The 26,208-nt window shown below is 38.9% G+C and overlaps 2 protein-coding genes and 1 long non-coding RNA gene across 11 annotated transcripts in view; 1 reads left to right on the top strand and 2 right to left on the bottom strand.

Annotated features, from left to right (window-relative positions):
* ppp1r9ala (protein phosphatase 1 regulatory subunit 9A-like A) overlaps nucleotides 1-4,033 on the bottom strand; it is an 80,642-nt gene extending 76,609 nt beyond the window's left edge. For 5 of the 7 annotated variants that reach the window (XM_067443172.1, XM_067443176.1, XM_067443178.1 and 2 more), the window contains exons 1-2: nucleotides 3,892-4,001; nucleotides 1,529-3,423 (exon numbers count right to left, since the gene is read on the bottom strand). In XM_067443172.1, coding sequence (XP_067299273.1) covers nucleotides 1,529-3,292 — 1,764 coding nt within the window. In that variant the 5' untranslated portion in view covers nucleotides 3,293-3,423; nucleotides 3,892-4,001. Of the gene's footprint in view, nucleotides 1-1,528; nucleotides 3,424-3,891 lie in introns of all 7 variants that reach the window. The other 2 variants (XM_067443173.1, XM_067443174.1) reach the window with 2 other exon arrangements.
* A 14,401-nt stretch (nucleotides 4,034-18,434) lies between these two features.
* Nucleotides 18,435-21,010, bottom strand: LOC137075025 (uncharacterized). 2 transcript variants are annotated; one of them, XR_010904977.1, is made up of 3 exons: nucleotides 20,948-21,010; nucleotides 18,704-18,763; nucleotides 18,435-18,576 (listed from the first exon to the last, which is right to left on the bottom strand). It is a non-coding gene; the product is annotated as an uncharacterized lncRNA (long non-coding RNA). The 2 variants fall into 2 exon arrangements; XR_010904976.1 differs by lacking the exon at nucleotides 20,948-21,010 and adding an exon at nucleotides 20,741-20,877.
* rapgef4a (Rap guanine nucleotide exchange factor 4a) overlaps nucleotides 20,775-26,208 on the top strand; it is a 117,527-nt gene continuing 112,093 nt past the window's right edge. The window contains exon 1 of one of the 2 annotated variants that reach the window (XM_067443166.1): nucleotides 20,775-20,998. In XM_067443166.1, coding sequence (XP_067299267.1) covers nucleotides 20,916-20,998 — 83 coding nt within the window. In that variant the 5' untranslated portion in view covers nucleotides 20,775-20,915. The remainder of the gene's footprint in view (nucleotides 20,999-26,208) is intronic. The other variant, XM_067443167.1, reaches the window with a different exon arrangement.

Here is a 26,208-nt window from a genome sequence, read left to right as displayed (position 1 = left end):
TCCCTGGCTGGCAACCCTTGCAACTGCATAACGATTTGTTGAAACCCACTTGGGACACCTTAGCAACTACACATTAATTCCCTTGCAACCATCCAGAACAGCATAGCAACAAGCCAAAAATCATTCAGAACACTTAAGCAACTATGCAGCAACCCCCAACAACACACTAGCAATGTGGAGATGAATTTTGCACAAGTAAGCAACACCAGTTTTTGTTTTGACTGTAAACTTCTGATAAAGGTCTCAATGAACGTGCAGTTCTTAGTTAAACAGGTTATAACAGAGAGAGATGAATGAAGATTGCACAGAAGTATGGGTGTTTCCCTTCACCCTCATCTCCGAGTCCAGCACACCTGTTTTCAGAGGATAGAGGCAGAACATCCCAGACGCTGGGACGCCCCGGGAACAGCCGACGGCTGGGGTTTTGTCAGCTTGCTGACAGCATGGCAGTGCTTGGTTTATTTTTATTTTTCTAACAGCTCAAAGGAAAATGGAAAACAGTGTTGTTGATCATTACCAGCGAATGTGTGAAAGACATTCCAGAGCTCAGGAATGCATTACATGGAAATTATTAACTTAAAATAGATTAATAGACATTAAGCATCTGAAGGCCTGATCAGACAAAAGAGCAGCGTGGCAAAGTAGATCAGGACCATATGCCCGTGGCAGGCTGCCATAGGACGGGGCCAGACTGTCTGATCATAGTGATTCAGGGACAAAATCAGATCTGAGCTGTGTCTGTGCATGCAGTATCTCTCACAAAACATTTCCTGGTCATTTAATTAGGGTTGGGAATAGAATACTTGTTATAAAATTAAAATGTGTGTTATATTGGCAAAGTTATACAGGTTTGGGACGACATGAGAGTGAGTAAATGATGGGAGAATTTAAAATTGAGCAAACTCTCTCTTTATATTCTCATTAAATAATCACATTATTAAATAGGCTTTTTCTTTAATTGCATATTATTTATGTTTTAGGCTCAGATATGACCCAGACATGTTCTTAACAGGACATTCACCCATCAGGCCTTTTTCAAAAGGAAGGCTGTTCTAACGAGCTTTGCTCATAAAACATGGATCTATGCCAACATATTTTTCTGTTCCATTTACCATCCACATTTCAGGTCAGCCCTCTGTCCCTCACTGAGCCACAATGTCAACAATATTTCTAAAAATATTCCCCTTTTTCAACCCCCCCAAACAAATGTTCTGCAATGAGCCCTTCTGTTGCCCAACTGTTGCCAGAACTTTGACCCCAGACTCACAGAGAGCAGCTTTCCTGCACAGGAAGCCCGAAATGACCCCAAAATGTCTCCTTTCCAAAGCCACAATGATGTGTCTGACTGCTAATAAACCATAAATTTAGTGTTTTTCTGATGATCAAATTTAAAACAAGCATTTTGCATTTTGAACCAAATTCATGTGAAATGAGACAAAAAAGAGAAACCCTGATTTTCAGCTACCCATAATCAATGTCACAAATATTTTACCTAGATTTACTGTTTTGTCACCAAGATATTGCTTACCCGTATCGGCTCGGTGGAGAATCGGATTTTCCTTCTTGGAGACCGCTCCTCATCCTCAGACAAACCGGGAGCTTCATCATACTCCTCATAGACCTCATCTTCACCCTCCTCATCCTCATCCTGCTGGTCCTGAACCGATTCCACGTCCTTATCATCCAAAAACGCAGCATTCTCAAAACTATAAAATACTGGAGAAGTTTTCCCACATTCGTCTGGATCTTCCTGCTCGCTGTCCTCTTCGTCTTCATCTTCATAAGAGTTAATCCTCTTTTGTATGATCTCCTCCTCTTCTTCTTCTTGATTCAGTTCCTCTTTCTTCAGCTCTGGTGATACGCATACATCCTTCTTCAGCTGTTTGTCCTCTGTATGATTTTGAGGCGATGACACCTTCAGAGAGTTCAGATCGTCTTTCGGTGACTCAGATTTAAGTTCCCTTTGCAGCTTCACCTCTGACATAACATCCTCCAAATCTTCATCGTCCTCTTCCTCGCTTTCTGAAGACTCGTTCTGGACCACGACCAACTCAGCCCGCACCACTCCCGCACCAGCAGGGTCCAGACGTTGTGTGGCCTGCTCATGCGATGGACTGTGAGTTATGTGGTTCTCGCTTTTTTCTCCCTCGGGCCGTTTATAGAGACTGCTAGTTGATTTGAGATCATTTGCAGGAGGACTGCTAAGTTGGGTCGGTTTATTCGTCGAGGATTCTTTCACCAAGTCGTTTCCTGAAGACGGAGAACGCTTAAATGGGTTATGAGCAGTGGGCGAAAGAGGCTCGTCGGTGCTCCTGCTGGTCGGGGAGGTTGGTTTGTATGAAACTGGGCTGATGGACTTGAACGGAGGGCCACCGACTACTGGCTCTGTTTTAGGCGAGAATGATTTGGGTGCGTCCGAGTTTGGGGATGTGGGTTTGTGTGCTTGATCAGTACCTGGGGAGGTGGGTTTCTGGGAACTGCCTCGAAGAGGCGATGCCAGCGAGTGCTCATTGGGGCTGCTCAGTTTCTCAGGGCTTTTAGCGGTAACTTGCATTGACTCGTCATTGTCACCATCCACAATGAAGTTCTCCAACCGCCTGGAAATAGGCCCCGCATTCAGTGATAACCTATTGACCTGTTTTGAGTCCTCAACGTCCCTCCTTTCCTCTGGGGAACTCCTCACAGGTGAAGTTGGGCTTTTGCTGACACTATTGCTCCTGCTATTTTCAGGAGATCCCAAGGACCTCCGTGCTCCACGCCCCTCCTCAGGCACCTTCCCCTGGGACAGCCGTGTGGAAACTCTGCCGGGCAGCAGCCTCTCTGCGACGGGCTGCTCTTTTATCCCTCTTTCAAAGAGCTTTCTGGTCACTGAAAATTTCTCCGCTAGGGCAACTTTATCTATCTCAGCCTCTTCTCCCTTTGGAGTTCTGTCTGTGTTTGGCGGTTCTTGGTTGTTGGCACTACTGAGGGAGGTTTTGTTGGTGCTCACTGGGAACTTGGACACTGGCGACACAGGAGATGATGCATCCGTTTTGTGAGGAGGTTTGATCTCCTGACTCTCCTGTGATTGCTGGCCATCCATTTGCAAGAAAATATTCTTGATTTTGTTTATCCGGTTGCCAAACGGCCTCCCTCTGGTGTCCTCTCGGGGGTCGCTGGCCCCATTAGCATAAGATTTGGCCTCGCTGTCGGATTTGGTCCCATCAAAAGAGCACTTAATGGCGTGGAAGTCCGACTTGTAAGCATTTCTATGCGGGGACGCGCTCCGCAGGGTGCGTTCACCCTTGATCATTTTCAATGACTTTAAAAAACGTCCTACTTTAAAACTGTATTTTTAGGTCCGTGGTGCTGTATCTTCAACCGGACAATGAAACGAGCCCTTCAAAGTCACTCTGATACATTGTGTCGAATCCCCGCGCTCATCTGAAAAGAAAAGAAACAATGTAAAACTCTCAACTGAAAGAAACGTTTACGTTTATAACGCGATTCAAACGCTCGAGCACGTTAAAACGTTTGTTATTTCGGCGCTCTTTTGTTACCAGATAAAATCTCTCAGGCACTCATCCGCCTGATCAAAGAAACTTTTCCAACTCAGAGCTAAACTTCCAACAGTGATTTGCAGTGGGCTCCATTGATTCAGTGCTCAATATCTGACAGAGTCTCAGATTTAAAGATATCAAAGAGTCGAAACTTGATAATATTTAATGTCCTTCAAATGACCAAGAACTACCGCGATTAGTGTTAAACCTCACCATCAAACCCACTAAAACTGAGTCGCCGTGGAACAATAGCGCAAGCATTAGTTCCAACAAATGATCAAAATAAAGTTTCGGAAATCGAGTTTCAAACAATTACAGCTTCTGCAACAATCAAGTAATGTACTTATCTTACCTACGCGGATATCTCACTGTCTACGGGCGCCGGTTCTTCTGCTGGGTGTAATTTAGATCCCTTACCATGTCATTTGTTTCACCGCCATGGTTCTCCAACGTAGTGCTATCCGATTCGTGAACAAATCGTTCATTTGAGTTGGTTCATTTTAGTGATTCGATCAAAACGCGTCAGAAAGCATTCGTTATCAGTCAGTGAGGGAGACCGGAAAACTTTAGTGACACTATAAATAAGCAACGGTTGACACACTTTTCAAGCAAGTGGAACAATCTGGACAATTACATAAGAATCAATAAGGTCTCAAACAGATTTACAATTAAATTAAAACACGTAACCTACATGAACAATAAATACATTTTACCTTACTCCCTGCATAGAGTAGGATATATTTAATTGTATACACAATTACTGATTAATTTAAATAAATTATAGGAACACAGCATGACTGGTGAATTGTTTTTATTAGAACCGGCTCGCTGAAATGAACGGACCGAACGAATCGATTCGCCAAATGAATCGAACTCCCTACGTCTCTCTCTTCCCTGCACACTTCACAGACCTGTCGCACCGCTGCGCGTTCCCGACGCTACACGAGCACATTCCAGGGCTGCTAATAATCCCAACCCCCTTCCATACTGTGATTGTGTTAATTCTACTATGGCGACGGATTGGCTAATGAATATTAATTAGCGTACGATGACGTGATTTGCAAACCTGCGTGGAGCGTCCAGTCAGGAATTATAATCACATTCATTCGCCAAACCTTCGCAATAGTATGATTTATTTCCTATCCCCGCCACAAAGTTGATTTAGCCCAGGTTAGGTCGAGAATGTTAGGTATTTATCTGTACCTAACAGGGTGGATATTTTTGATCTTACATTTAATTTATTTTGTTTAATAAATGGTTACATTTATTTACGTGAGATTGAACAGACTATTTTTTTTAATGTACATCACCCTATTATGACTACTAAAACACAAAATAAGAATCTTAATAAGTTTGACTGTCAACATTTTATGATGGCCAAAAGGCACTGAATACCAGGAATAACCAATATTACAATAATATTCTATTTTATTATTTAATTTATTTTATTTTCGTTTTATAACCATTTAATTATTTAATTAATTAGCTATCTAGTATTATTCATATTTGTTTTGTTGAAAATATGTAGGCTACATCTTTTTCGATATCAAAGGTGACCAGAAGTTTCAGAATCTGTCATTCAAATAATCCATACTGATTGATTGACGACTGATCTGAATATGTCCCCCTTTTTATATTGACAATAGCCTTGACTATTACACAGGTTCACAGTGTGAATTCTTGCTGCTGTAACAATGATTCAATGATCTCAACTTGTGCTGCTGAATTAAACATGTATCTTACTGAAGAAACATTTGGCGAGCTCAGTCTCTGAACACAAAGCATGTGAGTTTGGGTGTCAGGCTGATGTGGCAGTTGGAAACCCCTGTCCCATGTCCCAGCCCTGTCCCCCAGTTCTATTCACAGATGTCTGTCTGATATTTCCTCCCGTTCTCTTGTCTGGAATTGTGTGTGTGTGTGTGAGCCTGTTTATGTGGTTTATGAGGACACAAATTTGTATAACTACATGGGTATTACACTGGTATTACCCTATAAATGTGGTTTATGAGGACATATCAAATGTCCTCATAATTCAAACGGCCTTAAAAACATACTAAATTATGTTTTTTTGAGAAAGTAAAAATGCAGAATGTTTCCTGTGATGGGTAGGTTTAGGGGCAGGGGCAGTGTGTGTGTGTGTGTGATGGGTAGGTTTAGGGGCAGGGGCAGTGTAAGGGGATAGAAAATACGGTTTGTACAGTATAAAAACCATTACGCCTATGGAGAGTCCCTGTAAACCACATAGACCAACATGTGTGTGTGTGTGTGTGTGTGTGTGTGTGTGTGTGTGTGTGTGTGTGTGTGTGTGTGTGTGTGTGTGTGTGTGTGTGTGTGTGTGTGTGTGTGTGTGTGTGTGTGTGTGTGTGTGTGTGTGTGTGTGTGTGTGTGTGTGTGTGTGTGTGTGTGTGTGTGTGTGTGTGTGTGTGTGTGACTGCTTCAGTCAGACCTGCATTACAGGGGGCAATAAAAACATTGAGATGGTGCTGGAGTATGAGAAACACATACGAGGAACTAATTAGGAAAACAATTTTAAGGGCAAGTCTTTATATTGTGTTTTCCGGTGAAACTATTAAGCATTACAGATGCTTTTGTTGTCTTTAGTGAGTATGTGTGAGAATGGAGTCAGTTCCCTGCTGACCAAACAGCTTAAATTTCAGAAACTGCCGTGAATAAATAATGAAAGAAAAGGGGCAAGTAAACTGAAAGCTGCATAGCAAATAATGAAAAATACAAGGTTGATGGAAACAATTAATCCAAGTTAATGATCATAAAGATATTCTTATACATAATTACAGTTATAACTCACATAATATTTGTGTTTTCCTCATTATGTCTCAGCAGGGGTTTTGTGGTCTATTTGACCCCAAAATGAGTTGAAATTTTCACTCGAGGGAAGACATAGTAAACATAACGTACCTAGCTTATTCACCGTATACATAGAGTTATAGATAAGTCCATACATATTGATGCAATGCTATTACGCAGCACCTGAAAATAGGCTAACTTTCGTCAACATAACCAACATGATAACCTGCTTGCACAGACAGTGTGCTGGGACTATTTTCAGGCGCTGTGTAATTTCATTGTGCCACTGCACCCATGGTACGGCAGCAAAGTTCCCTGATTATTACACAGGAATGGGCTAGCTAGAGCCGTTAACCTCCAGTCTTTGTGCTAAGCTAGGCTACCGTTGGGCGCGTCAGACAGAGTTATGGCACACACAGGGATGAGAATGGTATATATGGACTTATCTCACTATGGGGTATACTGTGAATTAGCTCAAAAGTGTACAACATGTACCTTGAGCGGGAAATAATTTAATGAAGAATATTGTGGCATGTTTGTTTCCGGAAGAAACACTCAAGACAAGCCAGAGCAACATCAAGATGTTTGGTCTGGAAACTCATTATAGACAGCTCAATCCGAGGGGCGGATAAACGGTTGTCTTTTAAACTCCCTCTGCACGCGATAGGATAACGCTACAACCAACCAGAGCAACGAAGGTGAAACAGAGCTAGTTGATTAAACTTTCACCGTATCTGGTCGACAAAACTCAGAACACATCTTACCCTAAATGACTTCAGTGCCGTTCTTTGTTCTTTTCTCAGAGAAAAGCTTAACTCCAGGTCTTCCAGAGTCGCAGTCAAAGCTGATTCGAAAGACCGCCGTTCGCCAGTTTCTGTGTTTACTAGAAGCACGCAAACGCAACTCGGCCGTCACTATGTTAAGCCCCGCCCACCGACTCATGATACACGATGTGATTGGCCCGACCAGAGTTTGGCTTTTACAGCTCAGAAGTGTATTGAGAGTTGCTAGACGACACTCGCGGCAGATTAGATTTGGTGCGTCTAGATTTCTAGGCTAACACTCAAGACTATAGTGGAGGCATTTCAGTGAGTTCAGAAACAGTGACGCCCGCAGACAGAAACATAGTGGAATCCACACATACCGTGGGCTGGATCTGGGCCGACACGATAGCCCCGTTTCCACTCAAATTACACGGAACATTATTCCCAGGAATATTTTTTCCCCCCAGACCTGCTGCTGTCTGCGTTTCCGTCGCAGTCTAAAGTACTGAAAAGATTAGTCAGATGATGTAGGGCCGCGTGCAACTTTCCAGTTCCCATTGGATTTCGTCCTCCGTATATAAGCTTAATAAAGCCTGAACCTAGTCGTTCGGAGAATCAGTCATATTTTTTAAACTCCATTGTTGATTAAAAACAGCTCTTACTGCATGCACCACAACAGACTTTTATTAAAATAAAATGCAGCATGAGCTCAACCAATCAGCATGGTCAGCGCCCAAGTCCCACCCCCTAAAGTTCCTGAACTTTGAAAAAGTACTACTTTTGCAAGCAGGGCCGTTTTGAGGGGGAAATTTTCACATGGAACTTCATTTAGACCCTGGTTCCTGTGGTCAAAACACACCGAGTACCAACTCAAAGTCTGTAGTTCCTGAGGAAAACTGTTACGTCACGGACACGAGGAAACAGGAAATTGGTGCGAGGACTCAAGTGCAGTGAGAAAATTATAATTTATTATAAAATAAAACATAAACTCAACACAAAAACCCATGAGGGGGAAAAACACATAAACAGAACTGTAACATAACTAGTGATGGGACATCTGAAGCGAGGCTCCGGAGCTTGTGTCGAGCAAAAAGGGGCGTTCCAGATGAAGCCCCGATTCGAGGCTTGTATCGTTTCCGTGAAAATCACGTGACGATGACAAACGAGGCCTCGTTTTCTGTTAAATACGTCATTGCTTCATTCTGAGTATCGCTTTCGGACAAAAGTGGTTCGAAACCTCGCGGCTCTTGTGGGGTTTGCAGGAGGCATTTGCATTGGTGTTGAGGTGTTGGTTGTATGTAGTAGCGATATCATTATATATCATAGCTTGTATTATATATTACATTATACTTAGTTTAGTAGATTATTAGAGTAAATTATGCATAGTAAATTAGCCTATATCTAGTTGTAATACCTATACTACGTAATTATATATATATATATATATATATATATATATATATATATATATATATATATATATATATAGCCTATATTAGTAGTAGGCCTAGTGTTATTATTATATATATATATATTATTGCTTTTATTATTATTATTATTATTATTAATATTATTATAAGACTAGACTGTATTAGGGAAAGCTTTTCCCATCCCTGTTCCACAATTCCAGTCCCATAAGCACTGCACTCACAATAATTTATTTACAATCATTCTGGGCATTCACTGTCATCACTAACCCAAAGAACTACTAGTTGAACACAAAGTTGTGTGTTTGTGTGAGTTGTGTGTACATAGGTTAATACAAGCAGAGTAAAATACTTTATTAATACACAGGCCATAGAAAAAGGGTGTGCCCACAGTATGATAATTTGGTTGCTCAGGATGAATAGATTTGTGTGCGATGCATTGCTTTGCACAGCAGGTGTCACTAGAGAGCACACTGTTTCATGAGGCTTCAGGAAAATGAACCTTTTGGTGAACCAATGGGCTGGAAAGCCTCAGTGGTTCAGGAAGCCTCATTTGGCCATCACTAAACATAACTCAAAAACATACCAACAGAGAAATCACGGGGAACCAGAAGACGCAGACATAACATACACAAGGATCCAACACAGACTGACAAACACAAGGAGCTTATAAGGGGAAGAAATCAAGAGGGAACAGGTGGGAGAAATCAACACTAATCAGATAACAAGGGGGAGGGATCAGACAATGACAGGAGCACATGCAAGACATGACAAAACTCACATGTGCACACAAGACAGGACAGGCATGTGACAAAAACTCTCACGGTTTGAAACCTTTTTTTGAGAATAATAAAAACCTTTTTTCATGCCCAAAAAGCAACATTACACACTAAAGACAGATATTTAAAAAAGCATATAGGCCCCTTTAAACATGTATAGACGTGCACTAAAACTTGCTTCATGACCGTTAAAAAAGTGTGTTCTATATAGTGTGACGAGTTTTCGATAATTGCACATGAACGCCCTCTGATGTCGTGTTTACCACTGGGAAGTTCGAAAAGTTCCTGAGATGGGCGTGGCAAAACCGTTAAAAATGGCGGATGGGAGACAAATTTCTGCTGTGGCAGGTGTTTTATTCGTTTTTTTCCAAAACAATTTAATTGTCTTGTCTTGTAGTTAAAGTAGTATATATTTACATAAATAAATAATCATTTGAAGCATATTGTGTATTTTAAACACATCGAAAATCGCATCTAGTTGACCATCATTCCAGAAGTGAGCAAGCTGACTATCTAGTGGTAAAAGTAGCTATACAATAGGATCATGTAGGCCTATGGCTGAAAACTATACCACTTTAGTCTTTAGGCAGCCTTATCTCGTCTACATTATGCCTTCATTGTGAATGTGATTATAAACATATGCTTTCGTGTTGTGCTGTGCAGTTTGCCAGTGATTCTATGATTTTCTGGGTCCGGGAAATTACTGAAATGGTTATAGAGTTAAAATAACATTTTCCCAAGACGGACAAAAGTATGAACCTGGCGTCCTCCATTCGTTCCGACAACAAAGCACCTGAACACAACAAGCTCGTAATCACGACTTCTGAAGTGGGAAGTAGGAAACTTAGCACGTGAAGTCAGCAATACTACAGCCATGATTTCGATTTTTTGTTTTTAATTATGATTATATTTTTGATTTTAATTATAAACATACTTTATCACAAGATTTAAAAAAAACACGTTAAATATAAAAGTTTTATGTAATAATTTCAGTAATCATTCGAATCCAGATTTATCTATATAGAACACCACTCTAGTTTCTCAGCGGTTTTTCACCGGTATGGAAGTGGTCATATTCAGATGAAGGGTTTGTGTTTTTAAGAGGAGCACATTTTCTTGACCTACTGAAGAACGTTTGTTTTGAAAAGCTTTGAAAGATTAGCTTTTTGAGTTTGAGTTTATTTCGAAATGCAAGAAGATGATGTGTGTCAAGGGCTGTCGAATTACTGGCATTTCCTGCTCCCTCATTCCAGCTCGTCTTGGGTTGAGTTATCTGATGAGGACACTTCAGACAGGCCCTCCACCCTCCCCTGCATCTGACACAAGACAAACACAATGAGGATTTACATCCTCACAGACACTGACTGGTGTTTTATGAATGGACTCGGCTCACTGATGACACTTTAAGTTTGCTATCTATTGAGGACCAAATTACTTAAAATGAAATAATGAAATAAATATTATTTATTAATTTAATAATGAATTTAATTAAATAATTAAATAAATAAATGTATCTATTTATTTTGTAAAATTACATGAAATTGTATATTTCATAATTACCTCTTCCACACACTATTATGTTTAAAAATCTATTTTTTCATTATGTAATGTGCTTTTTTAAAAATAAATTTTTCATAATAAAATGCTGTAATTTGACGAATACCTGACGAATCATGCATTTCCAAAGCACCATTTTCCCAAAGATTTTTTTTCATAATAATAGAGGACATTTCATCAATGCCAATCAACAGGCAGTGGGCGGTGCTTGGCGCAGATTGGATAATCCTTTCAGATTTACTTTGTTCTGTCTGGGTCTGGCAAGTAGCAAGGGGAAAATAGGGGAATTGATTGGATATTAATATGACGGTAGGAATTGATCAAGATAAAAACGCACTGCACAGCCACAGTTCTCATAGTTTTCAGGTTTTTAGAAAATTCAATAAAGTCAAAAGACATTTTCAGTCACAAATAAGAAATGAGAAGCACCCTTGGTGTTCTGTGATGTCATCACCACACCACACAAAGATCGATTTGGCATGTCTGTCACTCTTCAACTTCAAACCAATCAGCGCCAAGCACCGCCCACTGCCGACATTGGTGAAATGTCCTCTATTATTCTGAAAAAAATCTTCGGGAAAATTGTGCTTTGGAAATGCATGATTCGTCAAATAGGCGTCATTCATAAATGCAGCATATTATTATGAAAAACGTCTTTTTGAAAAAGCACATTAAATAATGAAAAATCGATTTTTAAACATAGCAATAAAAAAAAATCTATGAAAAAAGAGGTAATTGTGAAATATATTAAACAATTTCATGTAATTTTACTAAATAAATAGATACATTTATTTAATTATTTATTTAATATTTAATTAAACTAATTATTTAATTAATACATTAATTATTTAATTACTAATTTAATTATTTCAGAATAAACTGGTACATGTAATTGTTGTTTTATTGAATTCATTATTTATGTAATTATTTCATTTTGAGTAATTTGGTTCTCCATAGATATCTGCCTGCTGTAAAATCTTGATATCTGAGCTGTAAAAGCCAAACTCGGGCCAATCACATCGTGTATAGAGTCGGTGGGCGGGGCTTAACATAATGATGGCCGAGTTGCGTTTGCGTGCTTCTAGTAAACACATAAAACGGGCGAACGGCGGTCTTTCGAATCAGCTTTGACCGCGACTCTGGAAGACTTGGAGTTAAGCTTTTCTCTGAGAAATGAACAAAGAACGGCACTGAAGTCATTCTTAAAAGGGGAAGATGTGTTCGGAGTTTTGCCGACCGGATACGGCGAAAGTTTAATCAGTCAACTAGCTCTGCTTCACCTTCGTTGCTCTGGTTGGTGTAGCGCTATCCTATCGCGTGCAGAGGGAGTTTGAAAGACAACCGTTTATCCCGCCCCTCGGATTGAGCCCCGTCTATGGTGAGTTTCCAGACCAAACATCTTGATGTGGGTCTGGCTTGTCAGGCTAGCCGTGAAGCGCTCGGTTGATGGGTCTAAAGTCAAGGATTGGATAGTAACATGGGGGGACTTGCTCTATCGCTCCTTTTGGGAGCTGGCCTCTTGTCTCAAAATGGGGGTATTTCGAGGCAATGTTCCTCCAAGTCCTCGGGACTTACACTGTCAGCGCAACACACAATCCGACTCGGAGAAAGCAGCTTCAGCATGGGCCAGACCCAGGCAGGCGATGCAGTACCCGTGTGGGTCCAACGGGTCAATGGGGCCCATATAAAGTGGGCAGAAGCTTGTCATCGGATGCGGAGAAGACGTATCTGAGTATCTTCTGCTGTGTCTTCGAAGATGAAAGTGTGAAGATTCTGACGCAATTGTCCTTCCTCTGCATTTTATACTGCCCGAAGTCTCGTCAGTAGGCTATTTGCATATTCTCGACAATTGGCCATGAAATTGACTCCTTAGGTATAAGAGCAAGTTATCAAATTTCTTAAAGCTAAGAATCCCTCTTACTCTCCCAGTTATTTAAGACAGCTCGAGAGGTCTCTCAAGTGGTCAGGAGTTGCCAGTAGGGGCTTGTGATGGCACTGAGGAGACAGAGACGTGCGCAAATCTTTCAATAGAGGGAGAATGTGTTCAAAATGTTTGGCGACAAGCAGTTAATCAAACGGCAAGGCTCGACATTAACACTTGTCTGCTTGTCCGGGACAAGTGGATTTTTTGAAGGGACAAGTGAAAAATAATTTTACTTGCCTGATGGACAAGAGCCTGAAAACAAAAAATTACTAGCAAATGACCAAAATGCAAGAATGATTTTGCATTAATTTAGTGTAAGTGGCGATAGATAGTCGATAATAATATATGATGAACTGATGATAACAAGGTCGCACTGTTGACGCTCGTGAGTAAATGAGTAATTTAGTAAGCAGCGATCACTTCTTCCTCCTGCCATTTCGGTTTTCTTTTGGAATCCATGGTGGCTGATTATATAAAAAAAATCTAGGGTATATAAAGGCAGGTCAGTTAACAGCACACCAGTTTAAAATGTTTAATTAAGACATGGATGAAAATGAAAACATGCTTATCTTTCATTTAAAATGTGTATATTATAATGTATTCTCTTGAAAACTCTTTATTGTCAAATGTGTATTGGATGTAAACTCCTCTTAGAAATTTTACCATTCAATGTGAATTTATCTGAGAATATTCTTAAATAAGGACATCTATTCAGTGATTGGTTCATGCCTATGACATCATCCAAAATCCTGTTTGTTGAACAGCAAAGTGTAGTAAATCAACTCTAAGACTGACACTTAAAGGTGCACTATGCAACTTTTTGTCCACTGGAGGGCGCCTATTCTAAACGGCTCGCGAGTACCGGGACTTTTATTATGACGGGACGGGACACAGTCCCTGGGCACTCGCACTTCCGCTTTTTTCTGGTCAGGTAAAAGCAGCTATTTTTATCATATCAGATACATTTAAGGGGCCAAGGGCTTCGGCCATCCGTCCGCTCTCTTCCCTGAACTGAAATGAAGTAGTGGACTGTACTTTCCACACGATTGACATCAGGTTCAAGTACGCCAGGTTGGCTGGTGGTTATGTGACCGCATACCGCCGCCCATGGTCGAGACTGGTATTACAACACCTGTCGGGCCGGGGCTAGTAATGCTACTGCTAATTAAGGTTGATATCTCTGCAGCACTATAACTTGACATTTTTTTAATGACATCATCGCCCTTATTACTTCTCATTCTTTTGATGCGTGTAGGCCATTTTGTTTTGGATATTTTGACCTCAATTTTTACACATGGCACCTTTAAGATCTACAGTAGTCCTACACTTTACTTAAAGTATGTTTGGGATGCTTGATAACTAACTTTTAAGCGCAGCTTTGAGCCAAGAATTTTTTTACTCTTAAGTCGATTCTTAGCAATGTTCTTGTGAGTAATTCTAAGATGTTTGATAAATACGGGCCCTGAATTGTTTTGCAAAGCATGCAGGGAACTGCAGATCCACTGTCCAGTTGGTTCGTTTCACTCAGCAATATTAATGTGACCGAACAAACACCTAAAGCTGTCAAGTAAAGTTGTCAGTACTCATTTTTAGTAGAAACAACTCAGTAAATTTAAGTTCATGTAGTTACATGAGTTTTTTAAGTAATGTGAACAATGATATTTGAGTGCAACTGACAACAGTGAAGGTTCATTTTTGGAGTGTTAGCATCATTATGTAGGAAGAACATACTATCGCAACTTCAGTTTCGTGCTGACTTTCCAGAATATTGTAAGAAATTTCATACTTGACATTCAGGCACAACACACGAGAACAAATGTGGAGTTAGTTGTGCAGCATGTAATGTTTTAAATTGCTTTTTTGGGCCATTTATTATCGTGAATATATCCATAAAAACAGTACAGAAAAACGATTTCTTTTCAATAAATTATTTTAGGTGATACTGTTATTTGATGATATTTATGCTGTATTTAGTTGTGGTTGGAACTGTAAACTCTAGGTTCCAGTGCTCTAATGATGCAGGAGTATCTGTTTATTCCCATAATAAACACACCCGTTACCCACCTGCGAGTGTGCTCTAGTGCTGCGGTTTGCGTGGCACAGCACTGATTACATGCCTGTTGCACCATCACCTGGCAACCTCGCAAAGCCCTAAAATGCAGACAGGATTTGTTTAGGACTCCTCTTTCTTCATTTTCGAGTGTTCGTTTGTCATGGAAACCTTTCAAACATCTCCCCTCTGTCTCTGATAGGTTCTGCTGATGTGATCAGTGATATGAGCTGGCTCTATCTCTCAAACACATGATCAGGGCATTCTTGTGGTGTCAAAGTACAGCTTTAAAGGGTTTTGCCTTTGAAGCATTATAGGGAACGAGCTCAAACTGCTCAAAATTGATCATTTACAGCCACAAGTATTAGTCTTGTCTTAACAGGGCAAGGGCAAGCAAATTCATTATTGAGTTCATTTTAGAGTTGTGTTGACTGATTATTGATAAAAACATATATTTTCTCAGCCCAAAAATAGGTACAAAAGTTTTTAGAATGGGTCTATTTGGCTATTTCGTACTTTTTTACTAAGTCTGACTTTTTTTTAAAGTTTGCAATCCTCCACTTTCATGTTTACATACTTGTAAGACTGGCTGATAAGAACAAGTCATCACATTTTTTGATCTGTTTTCAACCCACTGGAGGAGTCTGTAATCTTTAGTCGCATTAATGAATTTAAGTGCATTCTATTTTTATAATATTTATGATGAACTGACGATATGCGGTTCAGCAAACATTCGCTGATGACAACATTTTAATTTTCTTCTGGATGACTTTAAACTTTCAAGTTCAAGCTTTGTTTTTGCTAGTCATTACTCTTCCTTGCTCACGTACACAATAATCTGAGTGTGAGGAAGTATATTTAAAATAAATTGAAATTCAAAGAAATTCGGTACTTAGGTGCACTTTAGCCAATTGTGCTGAAAATTCAGGGTAATCGTGCAGTGCCATACCAGGCTCAAGTGGCAACATAACTGGAACCATTTGGGACGTGATTCTCACAATGCATTATGGGTATTTTCTCACAGTTCAGTGTAGCCTACATCTGTTGTAGGCCATGTCCACACTAATACGTTTTAGTTTGAAAACGCATCTTTTCTCTCTCCGTTTCGGCGTTTTAAGGCAAGGAAATCATAGCTTTTTTAAAAAGCTCTCCAAAGCGGATACATTTAAAATGCCGTCTGTGCGTTGTAGTGTGCACTGTTAAAATGGAGGTATTTAAAAAAAGATGACGCATGTTTAGTCATGTGACGCATATTATACCAATACAAATGTATGTTTATACTCCTATTGTACCAATAGATGTGCATGTTTATACTTTATACCGCTATTGTGCCTGTTATGTGCTATTCACTTTCACACAGTAAATTACTCAAATATGTTACCTTTCACACTTCTTACAGTCCTGCAAGGATGACAGAAAATGTACTTGCATTTGCTGTCCTGTGGCAAAACATGTGGAGTTGCGCTTTAGATTAAACATAATAATGGTTGACCGAGTGCAACCTGGACACATTAGTGAATGGTTAGATATTTTGCTAAATAAAGCAAAATATAGATATTTTGCTAAATAAAATTATCCTGCCAGATGAATTGCGTGATAATTTTATGACGTCTGTATCATCTCAGTCAGCTTTTACGCATGCGCAGTGAGTTGAATTTGGTGTTTACTGACATTTCAGTTTGGGTGAGAAACTTTTGGAAAACGTTAGTGTGGACGGAGAGCGTTTTCAAATCTATCCGGATGAATGTATACATAGCCTGAATGAGTGCCCTCGATAATGTCCACTATGGTTTCGGACAATGTCTGCCCCCTCAAATAGTGCCCCTTTTAAGGGTATAGGTACAATATCGGACACAGGCAGTTTGTTGTCATAGTTACTGATCATGCTGTGCACCTGTGTCTTGTTTAGTTCTCGTTTTGTGTGTATACATAGCTTCAGTTTGATTCAGTCATTTGTTCTGTATCTTTGTTCCTTTGTTATTTCTCACACATTATTGAATGCCTCCTTTATTTTAAAGGGGTGATGAATTGAGAAATCAACTTTCCCTTGAGCTTTTGATACATAAAAAGTCATGGTAATATAAGAATATCCTGTAAGTTTCAGAGCTAAAAACTTCCTTGTTAGTCAAACAAATGCTTTTATAGACACCAGGCCCAGAAAATGAACGTGTGCTGCATCTTGACGTCATTGTGTGACGAAACATCGCCTCTACAGCACGTCTAATCCAGTACTCCGCCCACCGACTCATGGAGCTGTTCGGATCACGCTAGCCAGCAGCAATAAACATGACGAAGAAGATAGCAAGATATTGCGCTATTCCTGGTTGTGGAAGAACACAGTCGCTGCATAAGCTTCCTTCGGATCCTAATACCGGTATTAGGAGTGTGATAGCCTACCTTATTTTTTTTAATGAAGTTCCAGCTCACGTGGGAAAGACATTGTACGCGTGTTCACAATCGCTTCAATTCACTGCAGAATCGTTTGTAAGCAAGTCTCAGGTGCTGGATTTTGCAGACACAATGTTGCGCTTTCTATATTGGATCCCACAGGAATGGTGCAACACACTTATGTGAGTAAAACATCTTTTTTATATGTAATAGTAGTCCTGGGGCTGTGTGTTTTCCAGAGGGGCTACCAAAACGGAAGCCGTCGGCAGGCCGATGAATCTCAAATAGTAAAATAATATTCCTTTCTTGATCTCGGCGCGCACGTGTGTGTGTGTGTGTTTCGCACTTATATCCACCGATTCTGTGGGCCAAGTAATACAGAAATAATATTTCAATCAATTGTTTGATAAAGACGTTTACGAGCCCTGTCATCGAGAGAATCATTCTGTTTGCCGCTTTCAAAACAATCCCTCCCTCATGTGAACTGAACTGACAGTGGAGCTGAAGCTCATTAAATATGCAAATCTTATCCAATCCTAGCCGCGGGCGTTTACTTCCAAGTCTCCAGTGCAGCACGCCCATCAAAACCCAGAGTTCAGGAGAGAGCCTCAAAACCAGTGTAGAAAATAGCCTATTACTTATTAGTGATGATGTTTTTCAATGTAAAAACCACACAAACGTCATGAGTTGACCTCAGAGAACAATTAAAAAAGCTAATTCATGACACCTTAAAGTTAAAATGCTGCAAGATCCATATCTCCCCATCTCTGTTGTTTTGGAAGACAGAACATTTTTTTAATTTGTTTGCTACTAGCCATTATACATTTAAAATGACAGGTTCAATCTAAAAGCATTGTAGGCCTATGTTTCTGGAAATAGCTTGCAGTAAACAAAGAAAAGAAAAATACAGTAACAGTAAACCATAGGTTTCGTTCTTGCAGTAAACACAGACTTGCAGGTAAAAACTGAAAACCCTCTGTACAATTTTGGTCTAAACTTTTATTTTTTTCAACTTCCAGCTCTCAAAGCCGAATGGAGGTGTTGCCACCTGGTGGACTAATGACTTATGATGTCAGCTTCAGTGTTCACTGACCAAGTAATTACACTGCAACCTAAACCTTAATAACAGTTACATCAATAACAACCAACATAATAACATTAAATTAACATATTTACAGTGCAGGTGGTTTTGCAGGCATGATATCTGCGAACTCACAAACCACAGTAGAGCACAATGTTTGATTTGGTACATTCAAAGTCTTCTTTTGTCCATCTGTTACCAAGGATACAGTCAGAGGAATGTGGAGCGTTCATGTTCAAAGCTTTTCTGCAAATTGCCGTTTCTGTCCATGGGGAAAATTAGAACATTTACAAGTACATTTTTGAAATGAGGCTGACCAACTGTGAATCGTGTATAAATAAGTAATACTCTATTTAATATTTTGTCAGAAACTCAGTGTGTCACTGTACCCAGAGTCTGTGTCTGCCTCTCCCTGCAGGGCTGTTTCCTCTCGGTTGCTGACTGGACATCTTTATAATGAGACAGAGCAACAGTATGATAATGTGCTTGTGTCTGGGACTGCAGAAAAACAGAGAAACACCCTTTTTCCTAGAGTTACACCCACGTACCACTGGCTTTAAACTGCCCAGTGTCAGGACATCATTACACTCACGGTCAACACTGTTTCCATCTTGGTCATGATGAACTTGTTGTTTGACTGCGGGGTTTGAGCCCAGCCATCAATACAACACATTTAGATTTCTTCATAAATGTCATACGTGGTGTAGATGTTGAATAAACACTGCCAATGCACTGACTTGTGAGCCTGGTTTCAAAGACAGCGCTCAGATTAAGCCAAAATTAGTTCAATTAGGACATTTAAGTAGCTTTTATAAACATACCCTAGAAAAAACATTACTGATGTGCAACTTGAGACAAAACAATGGCAATGACATATTTTAAGATATGTTTGTTTTAACAGCTCAACCATGTGCTTTAGTCTGAAAACTAAACCGATTGTTTCCTGTCTTAAGACATCAATGTGGCGTCACGAGCCGCAGGGTTTAATTTGGCTTTGTCTGTTTTTGTCTTTTTTTACTGTCGTAGATTTTGCTACCATTCACATGCATTATATGACTGATAGACTGCAACGGTTGGGGTTAAAAATCTTCATTTGTGTTCTACTGAAGAAACAAACACACCTACATCTCGGATGCCCCAAAGCAGATAAAAAATCTAATTTTCTTTTTTGGGTGAACTATCCCTTTAAGCCTTGACTGTGAAAGCAGGAAAGCCCGCCCACCGACTCTATACATGAAGTGATTGGCCTGACTAGAGATTGGTTTTTCCAGCTTGTAAGCCAACGGAGAGTTGCTAGACAACCCTGGCTGCAAATTAGATTTGCTGTTGCTAGAGTGCGACTAGATTTCTAGGCTAGTGTTATGTTACTTTTGCGTTACTTTTTCTCATGTGGGCTGGGCTTGCTTGTTTGTTTTTAACAACAAATAAACCAATTTTTTTTGGCAAGTGTAAAGACCGTTCACACCAAAACTAAAATGAAGAAAATGCAAATTCATGCCTGTACAGTAGGGGGCGCAGCTCAAACAAACCTTTCAGATCTGCTGCCATTCTGGATCGCAAAAGAAAGTTTGGCCCTGTCCCAAATGGCACAGGCCTTATGGTCTTGTGGACTTACAATGGTAACCGCGGGTGCATGTCTGTTAAGTCAACAAGACCATAGGGTGTCCCGAGGGTGCCATTTTAAATTTTAGGTTTCAGAAGGGTGCTCACACGCCCCCCTTAGAGGTCAATATGCACCCTCGATGCACACTTTTGACTTCTACTTTTGACCTTTCCAAATATATAATATTATAACAGATTTGTAATGTTATAATATTGATTTGATAATCTCTAAAAGTAAATTCAAAAGCAAAAGATGAGAAAAAAACTATGTTAGGGAGTGGAAATGGCTAATGGCTGTCATCTACTGGTGGTACATTTGTGTCGTTTTTAATTTAAATAGAAATGTTTGTATTTCACCAATTGTTAGTTTTCCTACTTCGTGAAACTTTTAATGTTACAAATTCAGACAATGTTTAAAGGATGAACCAAAAAATAATTTTTGTCATCGTAATAAAATTTTAATGTAAATTGGATAATATTCAGACTTTTAGCTTTAAGAGCTGTTATTATGTTATACAATATACGTTTTGCCCTCCAAATTTACTCAGTAAATGTCTAAGATGATTGAAAGTCTAATGGGTTTGTTATAACCATAGACTGTAAAAAATATATAACATTAGAGTGTGTAGGGCCTAAATGATGACAGAATATGCTCTAATTATTATTATTATTTTTTACCTTGGCCACCCGACCCGTTAGATGTAGCTAGTTGACTTTTGTTTACATAGCAAATATGATGTTGGAATTTTAGACCAAAATAAATAAATAAATGTGCACAACGGTTTAACATACGGAAATGATAAGTAGGGTATTTGATTCAAAACCTTTTAGCTCTTGCGACAACTTCCCCGTGTGACAACTAGCCCCGCTATATTTCCCCATGTTAGCTGTGTGGGCGGCTCAGGCTCAGCATCGGTCAGACTCAAACTCGATCGCTCTCAGTAAAGTCATACGCTGCTCATGGTCAGGTGCGGACGATGCGAACGGTAGTTTTACTCCATGATTTCACCGAAGATGGTCGCGGCACACACCTCCAGCCACCCGTCTGCTTCTGCTGAGTGGATCATCTGTCTGGACAAGAGGTACCATCGTTTACCCGACACAAACTTCATCCTTATGTCTTCATGTTGTTGTTCAGATCCACCTGCAGCAATCTTTTTAACACACCAGTGCCTCATGGAAAAGACATCCCTAAGCACATTTGATTTGTTAAACCATATTAAAATATAAGTTTCATGTCATAAATGTCAAATGCTGTTGTCAGTGTAATTGATGAGAGCTAGCCTGTGCATTCAGATGCAGCATTTCATTCTCGGCGCGGCTGATTCTAGATGATAGATGGATTTATTGTCAGCTTCACTTGTTTCGCTGCTTTCGCTGTGAATCGGATAGATGTGAGTGTAGTTTTAAAGGTTTGTTGTTTGTCACCTGGAAGAGGTCACCAGTGCTGCAGTGCTTGTGTTACTGCAGGCGCTTTCTGCTGTGAAGGGCTTCAGAAACAGAGACGAACTTAAAGGAATATTTCACCCTCATGTCATATTTCATTCTTTATTCAGTGGAACACAAAAGAAGAGGTTGAGCAAAATGTCCAGGCTGTTCTTGATACAGTAAATCATAAAGTGGATGTGATTTGGTGAATGAGTCTTGAGTGGGCTCAAGACTACTTACCAGCATTAATGAGAAAAAAAACTGCATTGCAAATGGTAATAATCAAATAAAAAAATGATTGAGAAATATACAAATATAGATTTATGTTGCTTGTGTATAATAGAAACCACTTATGTTATTGCAAAATAAATATTGTATATATGCATATTCTGCCACAAATATAAATCAGAATCAAAGTTTTATTGGCAGAATCATGGGTAAAAGTTTTTCATGAGAATTTCCTTTGTTAAACGCAGCTGAAATAATGCAAGCAGATTATGTATGGCATCATAATAACTATATAACTAGGGGTCTAAAAAGTACTAAAATTCACAATTAAAGGGATAGTTCACCCAAAAATTAAAATTCTGGCATCATTTGTTCAACTTCTTGTTGTTGCAAAACCATACGACTTCTGATAATCTTCAAATTACAAATAAATATATTATTTAATATTCTTAAATATTTTTTTTTCATTCATTAAAGGTGCAGTATGTAGTATTTATTGATAGAAATGCAATATACATAAATATGTTTTCAGTGGTGTATAAAGACCTTACATAATGAACCGTTATTATTTTTATTACCTTAGAATGAGCCATTTCTATCAACACACACCGCGGGTCCCCTTACAGCGAAGCCGCCGTTTTGCGTCGCCATGTTTCTACAGTAGCCCTAAACGGACAAACTGCTCCACAGTGCATTATACAGCTACTCTGCTGTCTCAGATGATGACATCTTTGTCCTGTGTCGGCCACCGTAGCTTCTCCATGTGCTTCGAAAGAGAGTGGGGAGTGGGCTGCAACTTCACCGCTAGCTGCCGCTAAAATTTACACAGTGCACCTTTAAAAATGTTCAAGCTTCAAAAAAAAAAAAAAAAAAAAAAAAAAAAAACCATTATAAAAGTAATGCATATGAATCGAGCGGTTTAATCAAAGCCCTCTGAGGAGATATGATTGCTTTATTTATGAACAGATTTGAGCTTTTCTTCATATAAACAGTGATATAAACATGCATAAAGCACATCAAATATGGCAAACAGAAGTTCAAACGTCATTGCTTGATGAAAGAACCAATGAGGATTGAAAGCAGTACTTGTTGATGAACTTCTCAATTTATATGGCCATTCAAATATAATACAAATCATTTTTGGTGAATGGAAGATTTGGTTGCCTGAACTCTCAATGGATGGACAAACATTAGGAGGTAATATTAAAAAGTATCTTAATTTGAAGATGAACAGATGTTGCTCAAACATGCATTTCAGTCTGGGACTAGCTTAAGCCTTGTCTGTGAAACTGAGGGAAAGAGTATCTGATTTTAACAGTACTTTAGTATTTTACTCGTACTGACTGTAGGCTCAAAGATGCACTAGTCCTCAAAACCTAAGACACATGCCAGCGAAAAACAAGAAACAGTTGCTTTGTGAGGAGAGCAATCACGTTTATTTTCTAAAATCAAAATAAAACTGAACACTTATTAAAAAAAAAAAAAAAAAAAAAAAAAAAATATATATATATATATATATATATATATATATATATTATAATATTGCATTAAATCAAATTCAACAGAACAGCCTCTTAAATGTCTAGAAACATTCTAGTTAATGCTCAAGTGCTCAAAAAGGCCAATATCCTGTAAAATAAATCAAAATAAAATAATGTTAAGTAAAATGCAATAGTGAAAGCCTGCTTGCGCTGAACAGCCTTAGCCTCATCACCTTCTGCAGTCGAGTCCTCATCTCATTTATGAAACACCTGCGATTCACAACTACCTGCTAATGCACTCGCATTCGTGTAAAGCAGCCTTGTTGACAAGTTTGGGTGGGTAAGAGAAAAACGCAGATATACTCTTACCTGTAGATATCACTTCTTTTGATGCAGAAATAAACTACGGAAGAAAAAGATAAGTTAGATACTCAGTAAAGCCTATATACTTATAAAAAAAAGAATATATACTTAAAGGTGCCCTAGAATGAGTTGAAACAATATATTAAATTATTCTCTGATATCTACATAGAGGGTATGTGGCTTATTTAAGGGCAAAAATTGCCCAGATACAGTTTTACATGTCCATTTACAACCCTATTAATTGTCCCTAGGATGTAATGCTCTGTTTTTGCCTTATTTGGAAGAGTCATTAATATTAATGTTGAGCTCTGCTCTGATTGGCTTATTTCAGCAGCTCACAGCAGTTCATTTATCAGTGTCAGTGAGCAGTGTCATTTATATCTAAACTAGCGATTAATTGTAATTGATTTTTGATTTTGATTTTGGCTACCAACGGTTATGAAAACAAGATAATCGATGCTGCCACATTCCATCCTGCGCAGCTTCCTTTCCTTCACATCAGCACACTTTCATTCCTCCCTAAGAGCCCAAACTTGACATCCAAAATCAGCCAAATAAGTGAAGGTTGTAAAATGCAGTCTATTGCTGCTAAACTGCAGGGCATGCTTGATATTAAACAGTGTTATTAAACCCGCATTATCCCTGCGAAAGAGATACTTTTCCCCAAAGGCGGCCTCCTGTGTGTGCACTCCGAGACTGGGTGGAACGCGCTTAATCGAAATATAGTGTGAGTGTCAGACACACGTCTAAACTGTCAAATAGCCTACACATCAATATGTTGAAATGCTGTTTTGGTTAGTATCCTAGTAAACGCAGTCGGTTATGCTTAAGTGAATGTAAACACTGAGAAAGATTGTGTGTGTAACAGTATATTTGATCTGTGTGTTAGTTCTTAAAGTGACAGAAGCCTAATATACCGGCTGCAGTCATTATTGTTAATCAAACAAACAAAAAACAAAGATAAAATCACTCACTGCTGTTGAATGACTAAACTAGTTTTTAATAAGGTATAGTCTATATTTAATGTACACAGCAAAGCTATTTTACATTTGATTATACTTTATTCAATTTATTTTGTAGGCTATTATTTTTTGAATACCACTATATAAGTTCATCTTCCTGAAAAACTTAAAGCACTGTTTATTTAATATGTATTTTTGTACTGTTGTATTTTTTTGTTGGGTTAGTTTGTAATTTAGTTTCTTTGTTCTATTGTATTGCTGGCTGTTTAGTTGTCTTATGTAACTGTTTTGAGGACTTTTTACTTGCATCAATTAACCTATATTAGTTTTTTTTATTGATAATTGTGAAATTTCACAGACATTTAAAATGACTCATTTCATGAAATAACTCTTCTCATGTTAAATAATCGTGATTTCAATATTACCATAATCGAGCAGCTTTTCATTGTGTGAAGAACAGCCAGTGAATTCTGTTCAACATTTCCTTTTGTGTTCCACAGAAGAATCTCATACAAGTTTGGAATAATACAAGGGTAAATGATTTTTTTTTTTTTAAACATTTGTTTATTGATTTTCCAGTGACATAACAAAATCAAGAGGTAACAGTTCGAGAGTCAAAACAGTGTCCAAGACAACTAATAAAAAATAAATAAGTTAAATAAATAAAAATAATGAAATCAGAAAAAGAATAATAGTAAAAGTTTGAATAGTAAAAAAAAAATACATAAAAAAAAAGAAGAAAAAAAAAGAAACAACAACACAACAACAACCGCCAAGAACAAATAAACAGAACAACACAACACAAAATGGTCACCCACTGCAAAATAAAAGCCCAGTATGTTCAAATACCCAGAGATAAAATAGAAATTGAATAAAAAATAAAGAAAAATTAAAAAAAAACTGACAATTAGTATACAATCAGGGTGGCTAGTCTGGTATAGCCGTAAAACTCAATCCCTCAACATGTGCAAAAAATGGACCCCAAGTTTTATTAAACTTTGCAAGAGAACCGTGTATCGAGCACCTAACTTTCTCCAGCTTCACAAACTGAAGGATGTCTCTGATCCAAGACGAGTGAGAAGGCGGCGCAGGAGACTTCCACCTCAATAAAATCAAACGTCTAGCCAATAAGGAGATAAAGGCTACAAAGTCAGCTTTATATTTAGGAAGCTGCAAAGTAGGAGGTAAAACCCCAAACAAGGCGGTACAGGCTGTTGGATCGAATTGAACCCCCGAACAAATAGAGATAGAGTTAAATATCTGTGTCCAAAAATTAAATAGTGAAGGGCAAGACCAGAACATATGGACATGGGTAGCTGGAGCCTGATGACATCTAATGCACGTGGGATCGACACCATTATAGATTTTGGAAAGCCTAACTCGAGTGAGATGGGTACGATGTAGAATTTTGCACTGGGTCAGACCATGTCTAGCACAAATAGAAGAGGAGTGAACCCGACGCAAAATGGCATCCCACAGTTCCTCCGAGATCCCCTCCCCTAGATCATCCTCCCATTGGGTTTTAATTTTATGCTGCGGGGTAAGCTGCAAAGAATAAATAAGATTGTATAAAATTGAAATGGCACCCTTAATGGTCGTCAATGGGGTTAAAAAGGAATCAATTAGAGAAGCCTCTGGGAGATTTGGAAAATTGGGGCTAAGATTACGAATGAAACTACGAACTTGAAGATATCTAAAGAAATGCTGTCTAGGCAAATGGAATTTATCGGAGAATTGTTGGAAGGATGCAAATGTACCATCAATATACACGTCCCTAAATGCCTTGATGCCATGGCCAGACCACAAAGAAAAGGCTCCATCGATTAAAGA

Source organism: Pseudorasbora parva, chromosome 5, assembly GCF_024679245.1.
Source record: "Pseudorasbora parva isolate DD20220531a chromosome 5, ASM2467924v1, whole genome shotgun sequence".
NCBI lineage: Eukaryota > Metazoa > Chordata > Actinopteri > Cypriniformes > Gobionidae > Pseudorasbora > Pseudorasbora parva.
This window is presented reverse-complemented; position numbering and strand designations above follow the sequence as displayed.